This window comes from Motacilla alba, chromosome 1A, assembly GCF_015832195.1.
Source record: "Motacilla alba alba isolate MOTALB_02 chromosome 1A, Motacilla_alba_V1.0_pri, whole genome shotgun sequence".
NCBI classification, from domain to species: Eukaryota; Metazoa; Chordata; class Aves; order Passeriformes; family Motacillidae; genus Motacilla; species Motacilla alba.
In genome coordinates this window covers 48,465,107-48,490,200 of record NC_052031.1, presented here as the reverse complement: position 1 = coordinate 48,490,200, position 25,094 = coordinate 48,465,107, and the positions used below count along the sequence as shown (strand labels likewise).

The window sequence follows — 25,094 nt, the reverse complement described above, 5'->3', positions numbered from 1 at the left end:
GTAGTGGTGGTGATGGTGATCGCTTGGGTGGTGTAGGTAATTTGGACCCCTCCTCTTACCCTGCCCTGGTGAGCGTTGCCACCCATGTTGTGGCAAGGCAGATAAAGATTCCCACTGAGTCAGTAGGAAGACATTTGTTCCATCTTTGTTTTTATCCATAACTCCATATAGTCAGGGTAAACACGGCATGACCAAGGCTGGAAGGTCAGCAGGGGATCATGGAAGCCGGGGTCCCACTGTATCTGGCAGTCACATAATGCTCAAGGATGGGGCAGAGTAAGCCAACTTTGACTTCAGGCTACTGAAGTTCTTTGTTGCTCTCTTCCCCCTGTCAGGAGGCTTCTCCAGATGTTCTGCCTCTGTCCTAGGTCTCCAGTCTTGGAGAAAAAAAAAGGAGGATTAGTAAGCTTGGACCAAAAGTTATTCTTGAGTTCCTGTCACCTGCTGGCCCTGTTAACATCAATGTGAATATCCCTGAAGATTGACTGATAAGCAGTTTGGGTTTTTTCTTAGCTTGGGATAAGGTTGATTTAAAAGTCTTTCATTGCAGAGTAGATTGTGATGGAAGGAATGGGAAGGAGTGAGAAGGGCATTTTGTTCTGTGGCTTGTGATCGAAAACTGAGGTCTCTTACCAGTAGTAAAGAGGCCTGTCTTTGAAGTGAACACATCACAGTGTTCATTCTCTTTGAAAAAGTTGCAGTCATCTCTTCTGGAAATGTCATTTCAGATGTGAACATTTTGATGAGAGAGGAAATGAGAAAGGTTTTGAGAGACTCGAGTGGGGCAGGGGTTGGAGAGATCTCTTGCCCATGTGGTTGCAGAGCTGAACAGAGACGTGTGTGTGTTTTCACTCAGGTTAGCCTTGCTGGAGCAAGTCACCCAGCTGTGCCCAAGGCCACCGAGCACCTGCTGTCCCAGCCAGAACCAGTAATGCCCAACACGGCTCTGCTGGTGAAGAACCCCCTGGCGTCTACTCACGTTTTCAAACAAGCCTGTCATATCTGCTACCCCAAAACAGGTGATGCATTTGCTCTGCCACCAGAGCACTGGCAGAGACTCGGAATTGGCTTTCCCCAGGCTGATGGGATTATTCTCTCTGGCAGGGCCCAAGGCTGGCGATTACACCTATCGGGAAGGCTTGGAGCACAAGTGCAAGCGGGACATCCTGCTGGGCAGGCTGAAGAGCTCTGAAGACAAGACCTGGAAGAGGATCCGTCCTCGCCCAACCAAAACCAACTTTGTAGGATCCTATTATCTGTGCAAAGGTGATCTGTGGCGGTTGGTCACTGGGAAGGGGCTGTGCCAGGGGAGACTGGGAGGGAAATTCTGTTTGATGTTGCCTGCTGGCTCTAGGGTTTCCTGTTCCATCAGCAGCCTATGGACTGGATGGCTCAGTGAAGGGCAATGAGCTGCCATGTCATGGAGAGCAGGCAGCTTCCAGAGTGGTGGGGCAGAAGAGTTCCAAAGGCTCAGTGAGCTGCTGCACACAGTCGAGCGCTCAGAGCTGCTCTGCTGACACGGGCTTTACTGAAAACCTGTCTCCTGTACATGTGCTCACATTAGTCCCACTCAACCCAACCGCCCCATGGCAGGGCTGTGGTTCTGCCTAGGGAAAAGCATTCTCTGCCTGCTCCTTTGCTCCAGCCCATCCCACAGTACATGCAGGCAGTGTGACCAGACTGGTGTCCCGAGGCAGTGTCATTACAAAGTACCTAATGAGGTGGGGAGATTGCAAGAGCCAAGCTAAAATGGCTCCTTACTGCTGGGCCTATGGGAGAACTTTATCTGTATTGGCTTTAAAAGGGGTTAGATAAGTCATGATCTGTCCCTGGCCAGGCACTGGATTAAAGCTTGGCCTGTTGTTTTAAGATGGTTTCCCCTGCAGCAACATTACTTGAGATTGTCACCATTCACTAGTTTGCATTAACTCCTGAATGTCTTGATATAGATGAATTTGGGAGGAGATGTCTTTTCCTTTTTCTTTTAGCTCTGTTTTCTTGCTTTCAGTTCCTTGTGAGGCATGGGCAGTGGGAGAAGACAAGAGAGAGTTTGGTTTCTGACTGGGCTGCCCTGCCTGTGTGGCGGTGTGTGCTCTTTGTTGCTTTGTAGATATGCTTAACAAGCAGGACTGTAAGTACGGGGATAACTGCACCTTCGCGTACCACCAGGAAGAGATCGACGTGTGGACGGAGGAGAGGAAGGGAACCCTCAACCGTGACCTCCTCTTTGACCCGCTAGGTGGGATCAAGCAGAGCAGCCTCACGGTTGCCAAGCTCCTCAAGGAACATCAGGGCATCTTCACCTTCCTCTGTGAGGTACAGAACTGGTGGGAGGGGGCAGGCATCCATCCTCTCTTCTGTATGTATCTGGAGCACTGATGTGTTGATAGTTGCCACCACAAAAATATGGTGGGATGACTCGCACAACTGGAATGCTTGCAATGGAAACTCTTCAGGAGGGACAGGTAAGGAAGGAGAGGCAGTGAGGGAGCCCTGAGTGGTAGGGAATGTTTTCACTGTCCAGAGTTTAACAATGATGATGATAGGGTTGAGTAGTTATGGGTAGGAATTGGGGAAAGGCCAATAATGTGGAAGTCTGTTACAGACCACCCAACCACGGTGAAGAGCAGGCAAAATACTCTATAGGCAGATGGGATCAGTCTCGTAATTGTTGCCCCTTTTTTTGTGGGGAGCTTCACCTTACTAGGTGTCTGCACTAAGTACAGCACAGCAGAGAAGAAGCAGTTTAGGAGGTTCCTGGAGTGTGTGGAAGAGAACTCCTGACACAGCTGGTGAGGGTGACAGCTAGGGAAGGCATCCACTGGATCTGGAATTTGTGAACAGAGAAGGACTGGTGGATGATTCAGTGGAAGCCATCTTGGACACAGCAGTCATGCAATGGTAGAGTTTTCAGTTCTTGGAGAAATAAGGAGAGGGGTCAGCACACTGCCACCTTGCCACTTCACCTTCTGAAGCGCAGACTTTAGCCTCTTTAGGAGCCTGGTTGGCAGAGTACCTTGGGAGGCAGTCCTGAAGGGAAAAAGAGCCCAGGAATGTTGGACGTTGTTCAAGAAGGAAATCTTAAAGGTGCAGGAGCAATCCACCTGTAACTCTGTGTGTCCCAACCAGTGCCTTGCTCCCAGAAGGACAGTGAGCATTGTACGCAGGAATGTGCAGGAGAAAGGGGTAGTTTCTCTCCTTAGCCCTGCAGCTGAACCAGGTGCTCAAAGCCTCACGGGATCACCTGTCTCTTCCCCCATCTTGACACATTGCTTTGAATTGTAATTTAACCCCAGTTACTTTAGAAATTGGAATTCCATAATGCAACAAATTTCCACTTGATGTCTGTGCAGAGCTACTGAGTTGGTCAGTTGAGAATTGCCTCATATCATCTTAATGCTCTGCAGCACAGAGTTTCCCATGTTGGCAGTGCATGTAAAGGGATGTGTTCTTTGCTGAGAAGTGGCTGTTCTTTTTTCTCCCTTGTTCTTGTTCTGTTGGCTAACAAGGAAAGAATATGCGGTTCTGACCAAAGTTTTTCCAACCACAATGGAAAATACTGTGAAGAATAAGCCAAAAAATGTTGTCTGGAAGCTTTTCCAGAGATTGACTTGCTTTATTTTAAAGCCCTACCACAAAGTTTTCACCACACTTCTTTCTAACTTTGAACATTAGAATAGGCTGGCTCTGGTTCTTCTTTCTCCTCTAAGTGAAGTCGCTCTGGTTCACTGCTCTCTAAGATTTTCCCAGTATGCTACTTCTTCTCTTCTCAGATTTGCTTTGACAGCAAACCCCGGATTATCAGCAAAGGGACCAAGGACACACCATCTGTCTGCTCCAACCTTTCTGCAAAACACATTTTCCATGACAACAAGTGAGTGAACAATTTTTTCTCTTGATGAGAACCATGTCTCACAAGTCCAGCCAGTTTAACTCCAGGGCACTGGTCTCTTTCTTCCTTTCCTCCCTATGGGTTCCAATCATAGGACAGCTCAAATAGTGATAAATAGCACTATGGGCTTCACCCTGCATGTTTGCTTCTGGTACCGAGGGATTTCAGGCATCAGCAAAGCCCTTTGGAGTCACTCTGTTAAGTTTTCCATTGACTAAATTTGCCTTTCAGTTTGGCCTTTACAAAAAGGTCAAAACAAAGATCCTCTAGCTCAGGATCCTGCGTCTGACTGTCTGGTAATAAATGTTTAGGAAAACAAGTATAACAAACATGTCAAGTACACAGTCTTACAATTCCTTCTGGTCCCTGGCAACCTCAGACATGGGGAGATGCTGAACCAGAGGAGTTGGTATCTTTGCTGTGTATTTTGAAACTTGTCTGATCTCTGAACTTAGGCAGAGCATCACCCATGTGCTCAGGGTGAAAATAACTACCCAGGCTTGATAGGGTGGGTGGGCAGGGGTTTGCTTTTCCCAGAGGGAATCTGTCTCCTGGTGTCGATTTTGTTGTGTCCTTTGCCTGGCCAGTCAAATGTCGGGATGTCATATGTAAAGAGGAGGGGGGAGGGTTTGATCCTCTGGTGCTTTGTATTTTTCTGCAGGTGTCTGGTCCACATTGTGCGTTCCACCTCCCTGAAGTATTCCAAGATCCGTCAGTTCCAGGAGCACTTCCAGTTTGACGTGTGCCGCCATGAGGTGCGTTATGGCTGCCTGCGTGAGGACAGCTGCCACTTTGCTCACAGTTTCATTGAGCTCAAGGTCTGGCTGCTGCAGCAATATTCAGGTGAGTATGACTTGGCTGGTGCTGTGTACACCTGAGTTTCTTCAGTGTGTACTCAGGGCCAGTTGAGAGGGAAAGAAGGTGATTTGGGACTACTGAGAAAGTGTCTCTTGCTCCTGAATATTACTTACTCTGCCTCTTCAGGGACACAAAAGAGAGGACCAAGGTGTTCTGTGAGGTGATTTGGCCCTTGTCCATTTACAGGAACAGGGCTATTATAATTTCCAGACCAGAAAGCCTTTCCTTTGGGACCAGCTGAATAAATTAAAATGATAATTAGGTAGATAGAGCTGAATCCCAAGAGCTGTTTGGTGCTTAGATCTTGTGCAAATAGCAGCTGGACCCCTGAGTGAACATGTCTTGCAGTGAGAATGGCAGCACAGGTGACAAAGCAGTTGGTTATATAAAGAAGGCTGTGAATCTCCAGTTTCTCAAAACAAATTCACCAACAGCAGGAAATTGCAAGATACTTGGTGTTTCCCAAAAAGCCTTTGATGACATGCCTCAGGAGAGGGTTTTACGGAGATTATACTCAGAGAAATCATATAGTGACACTGCCAAATCTGGCATTTTCAGTCCTGTCACTTTGTCTCTGTCTGATATCCTGGAAGTTTTGTCTGGCTGCTGTCCTGTTGGCTGTGTAGATATTAGTCCACCCACACTGCTACCTACATGTTTTTTCACCACAGGGTCTCATTTAGTGCAACACCCAGCCTGGTAATGGTAGTACTTCAGGGAGGAAACACATTATGCATGTTTCCCACCATTCTTTGATGTAATAATTGATGTTCAGTGCAGTCCTTGGCCTTGGATTCAGCTCATGAGGGACAGTGACGAACAAGGAGCACACTGTGGCAAATGCCATCTTTAAACTCTCTGTTTGCCCTCATTTACTTGTGGCCTCAGGAAATTAAAAAATTACAGCTCTGGAGTTTCTAAGCCAGCACACTGCCTGTGAGTCATAGGCCACCATTGCTGCCCTACATGCTTGTGATACTGTTCATTGTGCTCTGGGCACTCTAATATTCAAGTACCTTGCTTTTTTCCCCATCCCATGGTTGGTTTATTTTAGTTGTTTTGGTCAGGTTTTGTCATTTGAAAAGCTTCTTTGCTCCCTTCTTCCTTCCCTCTGTGTTCCTTCCACTTCATCCTGCAAAAGAAATAAACTAATTTTTTTTCTTCTGGCCTTCTTTATTTGAAGAAATTATTTCAAAGGGGAAGTTGAGGAGATGAAACAAGCCATGAGTTAAGCTGCAGAGTTGATCATTAAGCCTTAAGCTTAATGATCCACCTTTTCCAGCAATAGGAGAGACATTATCTTGTGGGTTTTTTTTCTGCAGGGCTGTATATATGAGCCTGCTTTCCTTATTAGTTTGCCTCTCTCAAGTGTAGCCTTCATTGTGGAAACCAAGATTAAAGGTAGTTGTTGCCATTCTCTGGGAATGCTTTAGCTTTGGAGCAGGAAGTTTCATTTGGGCACTATTTGCTCGGCAAGAATAGGAAGAGGGCAGCTTACATTTGAAACACTTCACAGCCATTTGAGCATTTACAGAGCTTTTGACTTTGTTCATGGGGATAAAGGATTGTATTAGTGGAGTAAAGATTCCCAAGATCTGAAAATTGGACAGGCAGGACTGTTTTCTTGTTCACTGTGGCTTTTCACAGGCATCTCTTGCTATCTTCTTCAACCAGTGGTAATAACAGACTCTTTGTCTTCACTAATGATATTGCAAAAGATGCCGAAATATTATAAGTAATCAACACATGGGCCTTTTGGTTCCCAGCTCATTTCTTTGTGATGGTTTCTGCTTTGAAAAGGTGGTAGATTGGAAACCATCCTTTCACATTTGTGAGGGTTTTTCTTTCCCAACCACCACATTTCTAGACTGTGTTGTTGAGATAGTTCAGAATTCTAGAACTGGAAGAAGGCAGTCACAAGAACTACGTTTGAAATGCAGTCTTCTGACAAGACCTGTATATGCTTCTCCCTTTGGTTCTGCACCCCAAGGATAACAGGTGTGCAGAATGGAGCAGAGGGGAGCTGCTTCAGTCCTTTTCCTGACAGGTCCAGTGCAGCATGTAAATTTTTTGCTGTGGTTTTCCCAGATATAGAGTTTTGTCCCCAGAATACAAATTATCATTGTGTCTGACCCTGGAATACTTGGACATGGAAGAGGGAGTAGCAGTTTTTCTAACTTTACACCGTTTCTTCTGGGATTAAGGGTTAAGAGGTAAAATATTCACCAACAGCTCTGATCTGTTAGCAATACCAGTTATGCCGTAGCTGCCATTTTAAAGACGTGAGCAAATGTTCTTGAAGAATGGTGAAGTTTTCTGAGTGCTTTTCATCCTGTTCAAACCCTGTGCAAATGGCAGTAGTGGTGCCTGATGGGGATATGAACAGCCAAAATCACAGACAGGAAAACTGAGGTCAGGAATGCTGTGACTTACCCAAGCTACACACAGCCTAAGCTGAGATGAAAACTTTGTTTGGTGGCCCTTAAGTTCTGGAATGTGCTGTCTCCCAGATCAGTGACTGTGTTTATGTAATACTGCTGGGGAACACCTCACTTCAGTAATAAAAGCTGTAGGCATCAGCAAAGCAATCAAATTTGCAATGTCTGTGTCCTAGGGATGCTGCATCAAGGCCATCCTCAGCATCCCCCTTGCAGTCAGCTGCCTGTGCAAGATATTTGCTTCAGTTTGTTTTGGCAGCTGTCTTGGGTCTTTAGAGCGCTTAATAATTTGAATGCCCATCTAGCTGGCTGGTGCTAACAGAGGCTGTTCCCTCACCACTTGAGCTGGTCAGGAGCTAATTCCTTAGATAAGGTCTGACCAATCCTTTTTCTTGTTGTCTGATGTTGTATTTCTGATATCTGAGACCTTGCAGATCTTTCCTTGCTGGTTATTTACTAGCAGCTGTTCCTTGGTTAGTTTTGCACTGCTGCTCTTTCCTTGCTGCCTTGGTTGTGCTTGGTGTCTCTTTGTGTTGAATTTCACCTGTCCTCTTTGCCTATGGGGAGCCCTCTCAACTTGAAGGTGTAACAGGCTAATTAATCCCAGCAGGTAATAGGTGAGACTTCTGGGGTCTTGGAGATGCTAGATGTCTCAGTGGGTGTCTGTGATCTTCCAAGCTAGAAACAAAACCACCATATACAGTAGATCAATAGTAACAAAGCATTGCTGTTAGGACCTTGGTAGAATCTGCTGATATGGGGGTCGGGGACAGCCTTGGTCAGGCTCTTGACCCTTGTGAAGAATTATTGGCTTGGAAGAAGTGTCTAGGTCCTTTGTAGGCTGCCTGAGCAGAAAGCCAAGTCTGAAGAAGCCCAGGAGAGCGAACTCTTCTCCTTTTGTTTGACCTGTGTAGAGAGGAGCTTCCTTAGCAAGGGATTAGACATACTCTGTGCTGAGTTCTGCCATAGCTCAGTCCTGACATTACCAGGGGGACTGTTGGGAGCTGTCAGCTACTCAGGGGTTACTAAGCCCAAACTAAAAAGTCCTGCAATGCCTCCCTGTCTTCTCTTGGCCAAAGGGGTGTAGCTCAGTTCTGTCTCCTTTTTGTTCCCAGGAATGACCCACGAAGATATAGTGCAGGAGTCCAAGAAGTACTGGCAGCAGATGGAGGCACATGCCAGCAAACCAGCCAACAATGTGGTAAGTAAGGTCCATCTACGGCTTGGAGACAGATTTTGCTCCCAACGGTTCCAGCCCTTTCTCTCTTTTCCTCCCACTATTGTGCTTGACAGGTCCCAGGCAGACCAGGCTGGCCATTGAGGTGGAGGAGAGCTGAGAGCTTTCCTGGTTGTAGTGCTGGTGTTGAGCTTTGTGCCTTGTTTTGCAGTGTTGTTATCTGCTCTGTTCCCTGCTGGGGTGAAGCCTCCAGCTCACCGAAGGCAACACAAACGAGAATGTTGTTTCCTGTGACACCTTGCTGGTGATTTTGGGAGATTTTGGGGCAGTGGTCACATAGTGGGGACCAAATGTGTCCTGCTGCCCTTCAGTGGCCAAGGGGCGGTAGAGCAGTTTGAAGGACTTGTAAGGAATGACTCCTGACGTCTGATCCAAATGCAGGAGTGGGTGGAACTGGCAGCCCAGGTGCCCTTGAGGCTGGCAGAAACCTTAGTGGTGCTTTACCAGGAGGAGGCTGGGAGCTTTGCCTTTTTTTGCCACCGGTCTCTCAGTGTGGAGGGCTGAATCCTCCAGCACTACCAAGAGCATGCCAGGGTAGTGTCAGAGGGGTTAGAAGCAAAGGGCTTTTCTTTGTTTACTTTCCTCTGTCTTGTTGGCTATGGGCAGTGCTGTCTTATCCTTTTTTTTAATCCCAGAGGGGATTTCTATACTGTAGGACCAGAGCCCACCCAGTGGGGACAATTCCCAGCCTAGTCCTGTGGTTGAACTGAAGCACTTTTTGGCCATTAGAACAGGACAATGGTGGGGAAAGTGGTGTACATCCTTTTTGTTCCAATTTGACAGCTTTCTTTAACCTTGGCAAACTTGAGCTTGCCATCCCTTGGCCTGTGCCTTACTGTCTGAGCAAGAGTGTTTCACCTTTGTGTGGGATCTGTCACCCAGGAGTTCCTCTGCAGAGACCAGTGCCAAGTGCAGTCTGTGAGCAGCCTGTGGAGGAGGTCTTTTATAGGAGAGGAATCTGAGTCACTCATGTGATGTTTAGCTGCTGGTTTTTCTCTTGGCTTTATGCCAACAGAAGTGTTCTGAGGGCTGTAGGGCACTGATGCTGGGGAAGCCTCTGTGGGAAGGTCTGATGGGCATAGCTTAGCCTAACAGAAAAGATGCAGGTGACCGCACTGACACTTGCAGTGGGCTCTGTGTCCACCTGTGCACTGGGTTGTGCTGCATGAGATGGCTTCATCTTCAAGGGGATGCTCAGCAATAAACCTGTGCAGCTGTTGTGGTCTGAAACAGTTGGAGGAGAGGAATGGGAAGCAGCAGTCCAGAATAACCAAGAATAACCAAGGTCTGTAGTTCCCAGAACTGTCTGACTTGCTTAAGGAATATGTTCTAACCTCTCAGGAAGCTGAGCAGGACAAGTTTCTACATCCTGTAGTATATGAGAAGAGGATGATCTGAATGGTCCCTGCAACCAGAGCTGGCTGTGGTCTCTTTCTGCCTGGTATGGGGACAGAGGCAGTGGCCTGTATCTCCACATGGGAGGAAACTAAATGTGAATTTGCAGCAGTTTGTGACAGCAATTGGATTTATATCAGCAATCCCTGCTCCCTATGTGCCTTGCCCCGAGAGCACAGTCCAGAGATTGGTTCTGTCCTGCCTGCTGTGAATTTACCTGCATTTTCAAGAAAGCTCTGTCTTGCCATTCTCTGTGTGGAATGAGAGGATTAAAAAAAAAAAAAAAAAAAAAAGAAAAAAAAAAGATAAATGGACAGCTGTTTTCCTGTAAGCCTTGCAGCTTCAAATTCACCTTTGTCTGGAGGTGCTGCTGCTGGAAGAATAAGCTGTACAGCAGACATGGTCAGAGCATGTCCTCTGAAGCACGTGGGATCTGGATGCTAAGTGAGGGTTCCATTTCTGGCTGCTGGGGCTTGCAAGGGGCAGAGGATCAGGAAAGGAAATCCAGAGCCTGCTACATCAGGGGATGAGTAGAGAGCTACAGTTTCTGGGCCCTGTGGGCAGTGCTAGGGCTAATGACCAATGGCAAAGTCTGGCTGTGCCTCATAAATGCCTGTCACAGAGCTGACTGCACCCACAGCCCTTCCAGGGTGCAGAGGCAGAGCAGCAGCCATGTTGGTACAGTGAGAAAGTGCCTACCAGCAGCACCACGAGGCGTCTCTAAGGATTGGCAGCTTGGCACTGGCACTGGCACTCTGCAGGGACACAGTCAAGTCAATCAGAAGCATATGTTTGCAGTAGCACACCATGGCTTTGGCAACAGCACGTCCTCAGCCAGAGGGCTGGGCTTTGGGATGAGACTCGGGCTTGCTGCCGAAGGCCCTGCGGGCAGGACTAGCTATCTGTTGAGAGATGTTTACTTTTGCCATTGTTTTCTCCTGTCCAAGCAGGCTAACGTGACTCAGAGTTTTCTCAGCGGCCTTCCAGCTTTCAAAGTTGGCTGCCTGGCAAAGACAACTTCCCAGGAGTGCTGTAAAAACAGACCCCTCCTTCCCAGCATCCCGTGTGATCCACTCTCACTCCAGTGCCCTCTAGTCAGCGGAAGTGAAGTCGCTCTAGGGGATTTTGCTGCAGTTTTGTCACAGCTGCCAGCTGGACTCAGCACCCAGGGCTGTCCAGTTGTGGAGAAAAGAGGCAGGCAGCATGCAGGGGCCCAGTAGGTGTGACAGTGAAGGTCAGGAGGCTTAGCAAGAAATGAAAAATGAAGATAACACTGCTTGCCAAGCACCTGCCGGGAATCTTGCACTTGGCCCCACAAATTTGGCCTCACAGCAGCTGCTGTAGGAGTAAACCCAGTGGCCACAGATTGAAGAGCCAGTCAGCAGGAGGGGCTGTTGTAGGGAGCTGGGTGTCCTCTCGTTGCATCCCAGCAAACTGAGGGGTTGTAGCCCTCATTTTTTCTGGTTTTCAAGAGCTGTTTTGTTTTTATTCCCCTAGCCAGCACCAGAACCCCCATGAAAGCTCACCCCAGAATTATCAATTCAAGCTTGGAGAGGAAAAAAAAGTCTCCATTAAGGAGCACTTGCACCTAAGTACTGCTCACTCAGTTAGGTGGCTGAGTCACCTGGGCTCCTCATATAGTCTCCTGAGGTATGTGGCTCCTCCAGAGAACATTTCAGTATCGCTGAGAGGAGTTCCTGAAGCTGGGAGACATGAATGGCCGTGCAGGGTCTGTTGCTTTCTGTAGAGCCTGAAGTGGAGAGCGGTCGTGCCAGAGACTTGTATTTATTTGGTTGCCATGGTGCATAGCTAGCACTATATTGTCTGGCTTCATAGCGAGGGGTGGTGCCATAGCCCACGGTACTTTTGCTTGGCTTCATCTGCTACAGCCTCATGTGATATAATTTCCACACTGTTGGTTATCAGCAGCCTGCCAGGTATGTGTCTTGCCTTTACAAATACAGTCATGTAGCATTAACCGGAGCCGCTTTGAATTTTTGCATGGCTCCTAATCCCCTGGGAGCATACATGCCCACTGGATTGACCAGTAGTTTGCATGACTCAGATGAAGAAATGCACAGGGCTTCTTTTGGTTAAGAATTTGTGGAAAAAGCAGCCCAGATTACCAGAACTATCTGAGAGATATTTTCTTTCTCTCTGATCTCTTGTCTCTTCTGGAGACGCTCAGTGTTTAGTTTTGCTGGGTCAGCAGGTTTGAGCAAAGCTTCCTGGCTGTGCTGAGAGATAAGTCACCAGGAGGATAGCATGGGATTGATAAAAGGGAATATGCCAGCAGCGCCATTTTGTTACCACAGGGCTATAGGTTTGATGGGTCAGTAGTGAGCAGTAGTGGAATTTCCCTTGAAGCCCAAGTGGAGATTAAACCTACTGTTCAAAGGCCACATATCTGAGAGGAGGCACCTTATTGCCTTTCATGGTAGCCCAAATCTCAACTCCACTCATCTCACAGCCAGCCACTTCGATGTGTTCTTGGTGGTCACCAGCACAGAAGACAGCTGACAGCAAGTGATGAACAAGTCATGTGCTGGGAGCCACCAGAAAGGTCATTCTCCCAGACAAGAGATTACCCTCTTTCAAAAGAGCTTATCTCTTTCAAGAGAGATGCTGGTTCTCTGGGAGGGTCCTTTTGCTAGGACATCAGAGAACTGATGCCTTCATGTGTGCAGCACAGGTGAGGTGAGCTCCCCAGTCAGCTTTTCACAGTGATAGAGGACCTTTTATATGTCAGCTCTGGTTCTCCAAAAGACTATGTCTGGAAGATGCAGAGTGGTAGTTGATAGTTGATGTGGTGTCTCCTGGGAAATGCTTTGATTCTGTGCTGCCTGTGCTTGCTGTTCTCCCTTCACTTGCTGTTCTCCCTTCACCGAGGGATGCAGCCAGGCTCCATGCTGCATCTAATCAATTGCTGGCAGAAACCTGCTCTTCAGGGACACAACTTGCATGTCTGGTTATTGTGAGATGCTTAGGGTTAAAGTCAAGGCATGGCAAGTGGGATGGGCTGCTGATGTGGCTGACAGTCAGAGAATTGTTTTGCTGGTGCATGACCTTTGTGCTTCATGGCCAGCTCAGTGACCAGGGTGTTCTCTTGTACTCTCACATACTCCCGTGCCCAGGGCCACTGGCATCCAGTCGGGTTTGTTTTTTGGTTTGGAAATGAACTGGAGACACCAGCCTCATGTTCTTCCAGTGGTGATACAGAATGCAAACAGTTTTCCAGAAATTGGCTCAGAAAACATGAGGCAGCAGTGATATGAGATTGGCTCCTTTTCTTTTCCTTCTCCACAATCTGTTAGTCATCATCCCAAACTAGCCTTTTCAGGTGGGGTGGGGGCAATAAGTGCAATGGTTGAAAAGATATGAAATACATGCATTGTACTCTGTCCAGAGACTGTGATTTAATTGCTTGTGAAATGCAGTGCAGTGGAACTGTGAGAGACAGAAACCTGCCCCGAAAAGGCTTGGAAGGATATCAACAAGAGGACCCAGCTCTGATTTCATTGTGTCAGATGATAGGTGTGACACGAAGTTGTTGGCCCAAAAGCAGGAGTTTTGTGTCCTGCATTGTGATATGGTCCAGCTTCCTCCCAAGGGGGCTCTCTCGGCTGCGTGACCAAGCGCTCTCCACAGGCAGAGTGGGACATGGATTGCCCTCTCTGCGGGGAAGTGGGGATTAAGCTCTGGGTCAAGTCTCACAGAGCTTGTCTGTACACGGAGGTACACTGCAGGGGTTTCACAGCCAGGCCTGGTCAGTGCTGGAGGCTGCCAGGCTGTCTGTGCTTTTGGCCAGATGTCAAAGCCCAGGAAATCATGCTGAAGCAAGCAGTGGTTTTGCTCCTGTCTGGTATCTCATCGGGCCACCGGCTAACACTGGCAAAGGAGAGCTGATTTAATCTGGCTTGTTGCTGGCACACAGGCGTGCAGGGAGCTGCCAGCATCTCTGTGGCAGGTTTGGAGGGGTGCATTTTGCCTCTGTTCACCTGAGGCTGTGGTTCTTTTCCCCAGGCTTCTCCCCGGAATCCCACGTCAAGCACCTTTGACCTCCAGATGAAATTTGTGTGTGGCCAGTGCTGGAGGAACGGGCAGCTGGTGGAGCCAGATAAAGACCTCAAGTACTGTAGTGCCAAAGCCCCCCACTGGTGAGCAATTCAGCCTTCTCTTTTCTCTACCCCTCTTCAAGGGCAGGAATTTTTCATCCTACCTTCTCCAGGGCTTCGTTTGGCATCTTTGGAAGAGGCTGTAAGAGGCTTTCCTAGCAGCCTCTCACTGCTCAGAGTGTTTGTCACTATAGCAGGCATTGCAGATAGCTGTTTTCCAGCTTCCTTCTCTCTTTACTGTGTGTATTTACTGCCAGCATCATGCAGACTGTTACTCCTGGTACAGGCAGTCCAGACCCCACAATTCCCTTTTCTCCCAGTTCCTATAATTTCTTCTTACCAAGGCCACTAACAGAGTTCTCCTCTGCATGTGTTTATACACTTAGCTATTTGTAGATGTCTGTCAGGTCACAATTAGAAATTATTGAAGATACTCTGCTTCCTTTTAAATTAGTTTCCCTTGGCTCTTTCATTGCTTTGGTTGCTCCTCTGTGATGGATGTCATGTCTATTTGCACCTCTTGACTCCTTGGGGCCCATGAGAATGTTTGGTGTGATAGAAGCATTGAATCCTAGAATAGTTTGGATTGGGAGATACCTTTAAAGGTCATCTAATCCAGCCATCCTGCAATGAGCAGGCACATCTTCAGCTAGATCAGGTTGCTCAGCCTGTCCTTGGATGTTTCCAGGGATGAGGCATCCACCACCTCTCTGGGTTGTGCCAGTGTTTCAACACCCTCATCATAAAAAATTCCTTCCTTATATCTTGTCTGAATCTACCCTCTTTCAGTTTCAAGACACTACCCCTTGTCACAACACTACAAGCCCCACTAAAAAAAATTGTCCCCATCTGTCTTATAAGCCCCCTAGAAGGGAAATACTGGCTGGGAAGTCACTGTTTGGTCATGGAAGCTGTGGCCTGTCTCACCCAGGCAGCCCGCAGGGAGAGATTGGAAGGGTTTATAGAACTTGTCTTCCCATAACACACGCCACAAAGGCACAGTCCAGCTTAATATTGTAAATGTAAAACTTTTGTTGAAGAAGAGACAGAAGCAGCAGTTTGTGGAGGAAGTAAGTGGGTGAGGATTGCTTCCTGGGATGGGAAAAATAACACCTCTTTGTGCGGCTGCTGAATAGAGCTGGGGTTTTTGCTCAGGGTATCTCCTGGTGATCCCTTGCTGGAGCTGCAGGAGAATAAATACTTTCTGGCACTGTTCATAAGGTAGTGCTTGTAATGACTTGCATTTCTATTGCACCTTTCAAGCAGATAATATTTCCAAGTGTTGTTCATGGATCTGATTGCACAAGAATTGGCTTTGTCAAAGAATGGAATGCAGCTGTTTAGTAATCCGTGGTGATGCCATGTGAGATTTGGGGGAGACTTTTGTGGCTTTATGAAAAGAGGTACCCCAGGAAATAGGTAATATTTACAGGGAAAAGTCCTCCTAAAGCAGCCTTCCTGTGGCTTCTCCATCACAGATGTGCATGTCTAGGACCAGCCAGATAGTGCAGGGACAAGCTGGACAGGAGGATCTGCTCATCTCTCAGTATTTAAGGGTCTCTGAGGTAAAGAACATTTGTTCTGCTCTTTCTTATGTCTCTCTTGATTTATTCTCTCTTCTTCAGCTGGACGAAGGAACGCCGTGTCCTGCTGGTGATGTCCAAAGCTAAGAAGAAGTGGGTGTCAGTCCGACCACTGCCTTCCATCCGTAACTTCCCACAGCAATATGATGTAAGCCCCACGCCCAGCATGGCCAGGTGCCCCATCCCTTTCCCTTTCCCTTCCACCACGATGCAGTGTTTTGAAGGCTGCTTCCTTGAGGACTTGTCAGGGAGGCAAGCACATGATGGCTGAGATGGGAGGTAAGGACAGACTGATGGCAGCAAAATACATCCAGTGAAAAGATGGAGCAGAAGAAGGAGCAGTGCCCATTTAAACCACTCTACGCACAAATGCGAGTTTCCAGTGTGCTGGAAATTAGTGCTGCTAATGCATAACAAGAGCTGTTAATGCATCTCTGGCTGGCACAGGGTTTGGGAATGAAATTTAAGACTCCCCTTAGGTCAGGGTTTCTCAATGTGGGTGAGAGGCGAGACGCTTAGGAGTAGCCTATCCCTGCCTTAGCTGTGACTGTGCGCTAGAGATTGTGAAACTTGCTCACAATGGGTTTTGAAAGCAAAACTAAGAGCTCAGCTAAAAAGCCACGTGCTGTGAGGAAAATTACAGATAGCCAGCCTCCAACTCCAGCCCCAAATGTCGTGATAGAGAGTTTCTTTCTCCTTCTCCTTTCTTTTTTCCCTGAAAGGAGAAAGCTCCTTCCCCGTACTCTATGGTAAGTCCTTCTTTTGTGCCGAGACAGGGGGAGAAGAGATGATCAGTAAATATGATATTTAGAAAGTTTCACATTTTCTTTAGACTTTAGAAACTTTAGACTTTCGACTTTAGAAACTTTGGACTTTTTTTTAGAAACTTTAGAAAGTTTCACATGCTGTTGGTAGCTGTGTGCACCAGTGTGGTCTAAGCAATCTGTAAGGCCACTCTTCACCCATTCGGAGATGGCTGGAGAATGAGTCACCTTTGGGGACCAGCAGCTTCATCAGCAGGAAATGCTATTGGATCAATCCAGGATTCTCCCTGCTGTTGCCCTGTATCTGCACCCAGTCACCTATGGAAATGGCAGCAGGTGCTGAACTGCCTGTGTGTTTATGTCATCAGGAGACTGAGGAAAAGAATAATGAGTTAATGATAAATAAAGTGTCCTGTTCACAACCTCTCCTGTGCAATTTAATGTCCCAGCTGGTTATCAAACCCACTTTCCCCTCTAGCAAGGACTGATTGTGCAGATGCTAAATTTTTCTCCCTGTCTTTTAACAGTTGTGTATCCATGCACAGAATGGCAGGAAATGCCAGTATGTAGGCAACTGCTCCTTTGCCCACAGCCCTGAGGAGAGAGATATGTGGACCTTCATGAAGGAAAATAAAAGTGAGTGGGGGAAATGTGGGCCAAAGAGTTTGGGAGAGGGAAGAGGACATTTGGGCATCTGGAGGGTCTGTTAAGATATATTCTTGATAACAGAGATGGAGCTGAACAAGGCTGCTGCCATGAGTTTAGGTGGGATTATGGGTCAGGTCTGTCTACAGCTGCTCTTTTCATAAATGGGCATGTATCTCTTGAGTCCCTTGCTGTGGGACCAGTGAATAATAGTTTTATGTCTTACATTGCTTCACTGCTGCCCTCTCTTTCTGCATCACTTTTGAATCCACCCTGTACTGTCCCTCCAGTTGCCTGTAAAGTCCCAGGCCTGGCTCTATATGGAGGTCTGCCAAAGCACCAGTCCTGGCCTGTAGCTGCTCCTGTATCTTTCTTGTCTGTCTTCTATCTGCCTTGGCTGTCTTTCCTATTTCTGCTTGTATTCCTTGGTCTTGGGCTGTGGCACTCCCTGCTCATGGCATTGTATTCAAAGGGGTGGAGTTGAGCTCCTGAATGAGAACATCATTGGGTGGTGCCTTTGTGGAGGAACTTGTCTGTATTTAATTCTGCAGGCTTACCTCTTGGGCGATAGTTGGGGGGTTGCCCACATCCTGGACAGCCAGCTCTGTGGCAGAAATCCTTGTTTATCCAGATCAACAGGAGGCTGGGGGAAAAGGGCCAGCTGTCCAGGTGCTCACCCACCTCTGTTGGAGCTGCTAGAAAGCCTGAAGGATTTCAGGCCTGCCTTGAGTTTTTGGGTTTTTTTTTTGTTCTGTGGGAGGTCCTTCTCTCTGCTGAGCCAAACTGTTACTTGTTGCTGTTCATTCAAAGCATTTAATTGCTGGGGCCTTTAAAGCACATCCGACCAGACTGGGTGTGCATTGTCTCAGTTTGGGGGAATTTGCATTCATTATCCCCAGTTACCTCAAGTTCCTCAATCATTCATTTAGCAAGGAGTAAATCACTAATGCATCACACTTAGAGCATCATATCGATATCTGGAAATATTTATATTTCCATAGCCTCTCTCAGGAGCTGATCTTGCAAAGGCAGATGTCTAGTTAAAGCTTCCACTTCAAATTTCCCTTCCCAGAAGTATGCTGAGTGGCTTTTAAATCAAAAGCCATGAGAGACATTGACTGCAGTTCTTTGGGCAGGTTTTGAACTTAGAGCAAGCTATCATTAGGTCTTCTTCCCCTCTGCAGTGCTTCCTGTGGTCAGCTTGCCCCTAAGCTTGGGCTTAGAGGGAAGAGATGGATCTGTAACCAGCTCTGCCTTAGTTTCCTGACTGGATGAGATGTCTCCTGAGGTCAAGTAGAATCAGGCCTCTGGGAGAATCATCTTGTGGAGTGAATTCCAATGAGATCTTGCAGCACTTTTCCACCTTTCTGAAAAGTTTGTGTGGCTGTTGTCACAGTTGCCCCTGGACTGATAGAAGACACCCCCCATGCTAGATGGTGTGCTGTGAATTTGGCTCCTCTCCCCAGGGGTCTTATCTGAGGAGGTGACGTGGGGCACAGGTGAAGGGAGGGAAGGGCTGCCCCAGCATTTGTCCTTTTCTCATAGTTGCACCGGGTGGGAGATTGTTGAGTGGCTTCATGTGTCACCTTTGTGCAGTACTAGATATGCAGCAGACCTATGACATGTGGCTAAAGAAACACAATCCTGGGAAGCCTGGAGAGGGAACACCACTCACCTCACGAGAAGGGGAGAAGCAGATCCAGATGCCCACTGACTATGCGGACATCATGGTAATAAGCTGATCTCTTGTCCTTCATTCCTCCTCCTCCTCCTCAGTGCTGCCAGCCTGCCTCTTTCCTGTGCTCCAGGTGTGCCTAGCAGGGACTGCATTGCTCTAGTGGAACAGAGCCTGTATTAACACAGGTTAAATGGACAGCTTGGAGCAGCACAGCAGGGGCAACACAGCTGAAGTAGGAAGAGATCAACCTGGGGTCAGCAAGGCTCTACAATGGCTTTTCTGTTAATCTCCAAGTCATTAGGAGTCTACCTTAGGTTCCCTTTTGCGTGGGCTCAGCCTCTCTCCAGGGTTCCTGCCTGCTCCTGGGCAAGATGGCAAAACCATTGCAGGCCTGTCAGAAGAGGGAGAAGCTTGGAGAAGAGCTGGCACAGAAGCCTTGAAAAATTAGAGGCAGATGTGTTTCCTTATGCCATGGGTGGTACTGATGTAAGGGTCTGTGCTGCTGAAGAGTCCTGCATTGCCTGTGAACCTGAGGACCTTGCAATGAGACCCCACTGGGGCCATCAGCAGGGGCAGGGGGACCACGTCAATGAACTGAGCTGCCCTGTCCCCTGAGCCTGTTTGAGCCATAGATAAACTGACAGAGCATCTCTTCTGTTCCCCTTTAGTGTCAGCACAGTTCCCCAAAGATGATATGGCAGAGAAGTGTGGGTAGTCATAGACTGAGTGGAGCTTCCAGGATGCTCTGGAAGGGAGGGGGAGAGGCAGTTGCCAGCATAGGGAAGGCCAGTAGATGTGAATGCTATTGCACTGACTGATCCTTTTCCCTGTTTGCACCGGTTAGATGGGCTACCACTGCTGGCTCTGTGGGAAAAACAGCAACAGCAAGAAGCAATGGCAGCAGCACATCCAGTCAGAGAAGCACAAGGAGAAGGTCTTCACCTCAGACAGTGACTCCAGCTGCTGGAGCTACCGCTTCCCCATGGGCGAATTCCGGCTCTGCGAGAGGTACCATTGTCTCACCTCCCTCCAGTGCTGCCGCTGCAGGGACAGGGTAACAGGCCCAGGGCCTCTGTCATCCCTCCTCATCCTCTCTCAGAGTTTTTGGAGACTTCTGCATGGAGGAGGAGTGGGATGACATGACGTGACAGGTTTGAGTGACAGTGAGGCTGCTGTTTGACCACAGAGGTGCTCAGCCACAATACTGAGAGATAAAAACACACTCCTGAGCATGTGTCTTTAGAAAAGGAGAGCTCCCTCTCTGCACCTGTGCTCTTCAAAGCCAGGATGCTCTCAGCTCTCAGGCTGCTGAACAGTCTCCCTCACCCACTGCTTTGGGGGAATCCTACGTGCCTTATTAAATGGTTTGAATGTCTCACGCCCTCTGAATCAGCACCTTAAGGTGCCTTCAGAAAGTGATGTGTGATGGTTAAAAATGCCACTTTGGTTAGCAAAAGGTTCTTGTCTTTCATGCTGGTTACCTGGCATTTCCTCTCTTGTGCATTGTTTTTTCCTCGTCCCTGCTGGTCCAGTTCCAGCTCACATTTTTTTTGTGCTCTTGACTAAATCCCCTTGTAGCCACTATTGTTTTTGCTGCTCTCTTTTTTTCCCAGCTTTGATGTCTTTCTCACCTGCACATGGGTTTGTAGGACAATCAGCTCACCCTTAAAAAAGAGAGTTCACAGCATGTTTCAGTGGGTCCTGATCAAGTATCCCAGAGAGAGAGCTCAAACCCCTGTACTGGAGATGCCCTCCTGACTGCGCTCCTTTTGCCGGCAGGTTCCAGAAGAACAAGGCCTGTCCTGAGGGAGAGGAGTGTCGCTATGCCCATGGGCAGGACGAGCTGACGGAGTGGCTGGACCGGAGGGAAGTGCTGAAACAGAAACTGGCCAAAGCTCGCAAGGACATGCTGCTCTGCCCCAGGGATGACGACTTCGGGAAATACAACTTCCTATTGCGGGATGACGTATAGTATGAGCTGGGGGGAGTCTGTCAGCTGCAGAAACGTGGGGTGGGTTTTCCGAGTGGCAGTAGCAGGGAGAGCGAGATCTGTGTCTTGCAAAGAGAACTTTTTCTTTTCTTTTGTTTTAAGATTATGAGACAATGATTTATTAGTGAACGAATTTGTGAACTTGATTCTCGTTGGCCAGTGGCACTACACTCACTGAGTTTGTGATCCATCTTTTCTCTCTTCTTTCCCCCAAGTTCTCCCTCCACTTCATCTTTTTGTTTTCACTGTCCTTCATTCAAAGGAATTAATTCAGTCTGTATTGGGCTGCAAATCAGAGAATTTCTCCTTGTGTCATTCTTCTGTCTTTCAATTCAGAGTATGACTGCAGAGGTCTGGAGGACAAAGCCAAGAGAGAGGGACAGAAAAGTTGTGGATGCCCCATTCCTGGAACTGCTCAAGGCCAGGTTGGATAGAGCTCTGAGCAATGTGGTCTAGCAGAACGTGTCCTTCTAAATGACAGGGGGATTTAAACCAGGTGATCTCAAGGTCCATTCCAGCCCAGACCATTCTATGATTTTATGAAATGTGGTGAAAAGGTGACCGTGAATTTCATACGTTCCTTTTCTCAGTGCTGCAGACTAAGCGCCACTCACTCTGCTGCAGCCCTCCTGCTCTTCTGGGAGTTGGGTACTAGAAGAAATAGGAATTAGGGTGTAAAGAAGGAAAACCACTAGATTTGGCTTAAGAGATCTAGGCTTATGCTCTAGCTGTCTGTGTTGCCCTGAGGCATCAACTGGTGCTGAGGAGGATAACAGCTGTGTGATATAAGGAGAGCAAGGTAAAAGCAGCAAAGTAATGAAACTGCTTGCAGCAGCAGGAACCGGGTTGTAGGTGACCTCAAACTTCAGCTGACTTTACTCAGAAAGCAAGTTGGTGACTTCTCATTAGATGTCTTTTTCAGTGTGTGGCAGGTGTTCAGGGCAGATAGCCTGGGTTTGTTTTTTTGGCTGGCGTGACTGGTGCAATTAAAACAGAACCTATCTAGGAGGTGTAGTGGAGTCTGTGACACACGGTGTGTCTGTGAAGTCCACACAGCAGTATCAGTCCAGAGGGAGGTGGTCACCAAAAGGAGCCTGTGTTTCTGTGTTGCCTTGTGTCCTGAAGAGAGGGAGGGAGGGAGGTAATGGTGTTCTTTCTTACTTTTTAAATGGCATGTGGGCATGTGTTTCTGGTTACTCAGAGCTGCATTTTTCCCTGCACTGCCAGAAGAACTGGGTGGGGACCCATTTAAAAGGACACCATTGCGCAGCACAGGCAATGTTAAGCTAATGGGAATCCAGCTGGAAGTGCTTACCAGTACCAGAGGTCCAGCCCCCTTCTCCTCAGAGCCAGAGCAGGGAGCTTGCGTGTGCACAGTGCAACCTCTGCGACCCGGAGCAGGGACAGTGGTGGAGAATGAGTGGCACAGTGGGACCCAGCCATGGCCTGCTCTTGTGCTGCTGATGTGAGCATTGATGAGGTAATCAGTAATGCTGAACTCTGGGACAGAAGTTTTGCTTTTATAAGGGGCAGCAGTGAGAAGCAGTACTGCTCTGCATGCCAGCCTTGTCCTTTCTGGAAGTCTCATCCTGTAAGCAGTGAATGTGTCCCCTGTTCTGAGCTTCCCTCTCCTTCTCTTCTGCAGTCCAGCTGTGCTCTGCAGTTTTGCATGCATGGATGGCAGCACCCAGTCAAACACAAACACATCTCCCTCCCAGCCTTCATCAGGGATGTCTTTTTCATACAGATTCTCTTGGGACAGCAGTCTCAGAGCCCTTGGGGCTGGTAGGGCTGTATCCATGGTAAATACAATCTGGCCATGAGCTGCTTGGTGTTTTGGCATTGCTGCATCCTCCCATTCCTCTCTGCTCCTATATCCTTGGGGTTCAGAGCTTCAGGAGAGATAGGATGTGGAAACTGGGAGATGTGGAGAAGGTGTGGGGCAGCTGTCATTATAAACCAGCCTTCAGGAGGGTGCTTCAGCTCCACTGGGATAGTTAGGGTCCAGTTATGGAGCAGAGTGCTGGAATCTTTCCAGAGACACTGTACTCTAAGTAAACTGAATGCACTTCTGCCCTTAGAATCATTAAGTTGAAAAACACCTTGAAGATCAAGTCCAGTTGTTAACCTGGCACCGCCAAGTCCCAGACTAAACCATGTCCCAAAGTGCCACATCTACATGTATTTTTAAATACCTCTGGGGATGGGAACTCAGCCTCTTTCCTGGGCAACTTAACCACTTTTCTGCTGAGCTTTTTTTCCTCTCCCTTAAAATATGGATGGTAGTCTCTGGTTTGCTGTGAGCAATATCAGACATGGCAGTTTTTGAGTGGTCAGGTGCTGTATTTTCTCCTCTGTTTTTTATGGTAGCTATGGTACGTTCTCCTGGTCATCCTTGTGCTCAAGTGGTCAACTTTAGAGATGGGAGGAGACAGGCATCAGCTCCTGGGTTATCTTGTTCTGCTCTTCTTAGGCAGAGATGCCAAGGAAGGAAATCTGGATTGGGGGACACTGGAATGTGGTTTTTTATTTTTAAAACAAACCTGCATCTCTAGTGTGACTCTAGCGTTCGCTGAGCCGTGATTTCTCATGTAACCTAAACAAGTTACAGAGTGGGTCACTGTCCCCTCTCTCTGTCTCTGCAATGAGAGCTGAGCTGCTCAGTGGGGCTTCAGAGGTTCAGGCTAGGGCTGAGATGGGGAGAGGGTGAGGTGAGAGTGAGGTGAGGTGAGGTGAGGTGAGGTGAGGTGAGGTGAGGTGAGGTGAGGTGAGGTGAGGTGAGGTAGGCCCACGGTCATGGGGGTTGCATCAAGTGTCTCTTTGTTTTCCCTGATATGATAACCTGGTCTGTGGTGTTGCAGTACTTCGTCACCAGACTTGTTTTAGTGTGTATATATGTGACCCTTCCCATGAAGCATATATACACAGGTATTAAATATATTGCTCTATATAATATTATATGTGTGTGGTATTGAAGGAATCTTTTAAATGAGGGTAAAGGAAAAGGACTCAGGCCAGGAAACGCAGCATCTCCAGTTTAATTATGAAGCCTTTTATTTGGGATAGGGAAAGGGAAATAACAAAGGAGGGGAGGGTTTTATATAGATAGGTGTAAACTTTGAGATGGGACAGGTTTCCCTGTTCACATTTTTGAAACCCTTTAGGATGTCCTTGCAGTCCCATCTCAGTGAGAGAGTATTATACTGCTAACTAGTGAGTAAAGTTTTAATAAGGCTTTGCTTATATTATTTAAAGGGACATTGTGAAAGGCAAGAAGTTTCACACTTGACTTCCCAGGCTTGCTTTATCAAGCCAAGAGGGTTTTCTTCAGCACATTGTGTGCTCTCAGCAGAAATGCTCAGTGTTCGCAGCTCTACAGCAGATAAACCACAAGATGTAGAGGCTGCTTCAGTGGTGTGTTCACAAGACCCTGTGATAACTCTCTCTTCTTTATTTGTGTGAAAGAAGAAGAAGAAAATTCTGCAGCACAGAACCAAATTTGAGGGGTTTTAACAAAGAAAGTGATGTTTTAATTTTATAACATTAGAAGAAAATCTCATATCCTGTAAAATAACTACAGACATTCACACAGAGCAGAAACTTATTAAATGCTGAAGGACCTAGTGAAAATATTTTCCCAGATTCTTTGGTAGGGGCAGGGATTTAGGTGACACTGGCATTGGAGTTAACCAGGCCTTTACAGAGAGAAGTAAAAAAAACCCAACAAAACAAACCAACAACCAACAAAAAATACCCTACTTAGCTTGTAGGAAACTGTATGTCAAAAATTGATGGGTTTTAGCAAGTGAAAGGAAAAGATAGCAAGGGGATGCTGCAGTTCTGAGCTGGGTAGTAATGATTTTGAGTCCTTTAATATGTCTTCATATTAATATAATTTAAGAATACCACGCTTTACTATTAAAAAAGAACTTAGTATCTTTCATAAGGTCTAGTATAAGGATAAATATGTAGATGTTTTAACAAAATTTTTGTTTTTGTTCTTAAATAAAGAAAGAAAACCAAACTTGCTTCTTTTAGCCTTTGTAATAGAAAATAAAAGTGTGCACTTTAAACCCTCTCCTGATCCAGAGTGTGTTTGTGTTTTTCAAACAGCCTGCAAAGGATTTTATCTTGCTTTCGGGTTTCCCTGCTGTGAGGAGGGAAGCAAAGGGAGCATGTCAAGCATTGGACCACTGTGGCTTTCTCCCATCTTTAAGTACAATCTGCTACTCTTGCTGAGTGGAAAATTGCCTATGCGCGTGTTAACAGTTGATGCAGTTCTTCATCAGACACACAGTTCTAGTTAATTTTAGGTGTATTTAAGATGTTCTTCTTTCCCCCTAGTGCCAAGAATCCATGTGCTCTGCATTAACACATAGTTTCAGGTGTTTGGGTAACCTGTGTTTTGAAACCTCCAGTAATCAGGTAAACACCTTCATCTAGAGATTCTTCTGTGTAGGCTGCTCTGTTCAACTGGGTTGGCCAGTTCTTTTGCCTGG

General features: G+C 47.3%; 1 protein-coding gene across 10 annotated transcripts in view; it reads left to right on the top strand.

Moving 5' to 3' along the window:
• The window catches only part of ZC3H7B (zinc finger CCCH-type containing 7B), a 52,448-nt gene extending 27,775 nt beyond the window's left edge, over positions 1–24,673 (top strand). For all 10 annotated transcript variants that reach the window (XM_038153749.1, XM_038153750.1, XM_038153751.1 and 7 more), the window contains 12 exons: positions 857–1,019; positions 1,105–1,266; positions 2,111–2,316; positions 3,774–3,874; positions 4,554–4,735; positions 8,304–8,389; positions 13,844–13,977; positions 15,561–15,666; positions 16,810–16,918; positions 18,524–18,657; positions 19,450–19,613; positions 20,385–24,673. In XM_038153749.1, the coding sequence (XP_038009677.1) occupies positions 857–1,019; positions 1,105–1,266; positions 2,111–2,316; positions 3,774–3,874; positions 4,554–4,735; positions 8,304–8,389; positions 13,844–13,977; positions 15,561–15,666; positions 16,810–16,918; positions 18,524–18,657; positions 19,450–19,613; positions 20,385–20,577 (1,740 nt within the window). In that variant the 3' untranslated portion in view covers positions 20,578–24,673. The remainder of the gene's footprint in view (positions 1–856; positions 1,020–1,104; positions 1,267–2,110; positions 2,317–3,773; positions 3,875–4,553; positions 4,736–8,303; positions 8,390–13,843; positions 13,978–15,560; positions 15,667–16,809; positions 16,919–18,523; positions 18,658–19,449; positions 19,614–20,384) is intronic.
• The last annotated feature ends 421 nt before the right edge of the window (positions 24,674–25,094 follow it).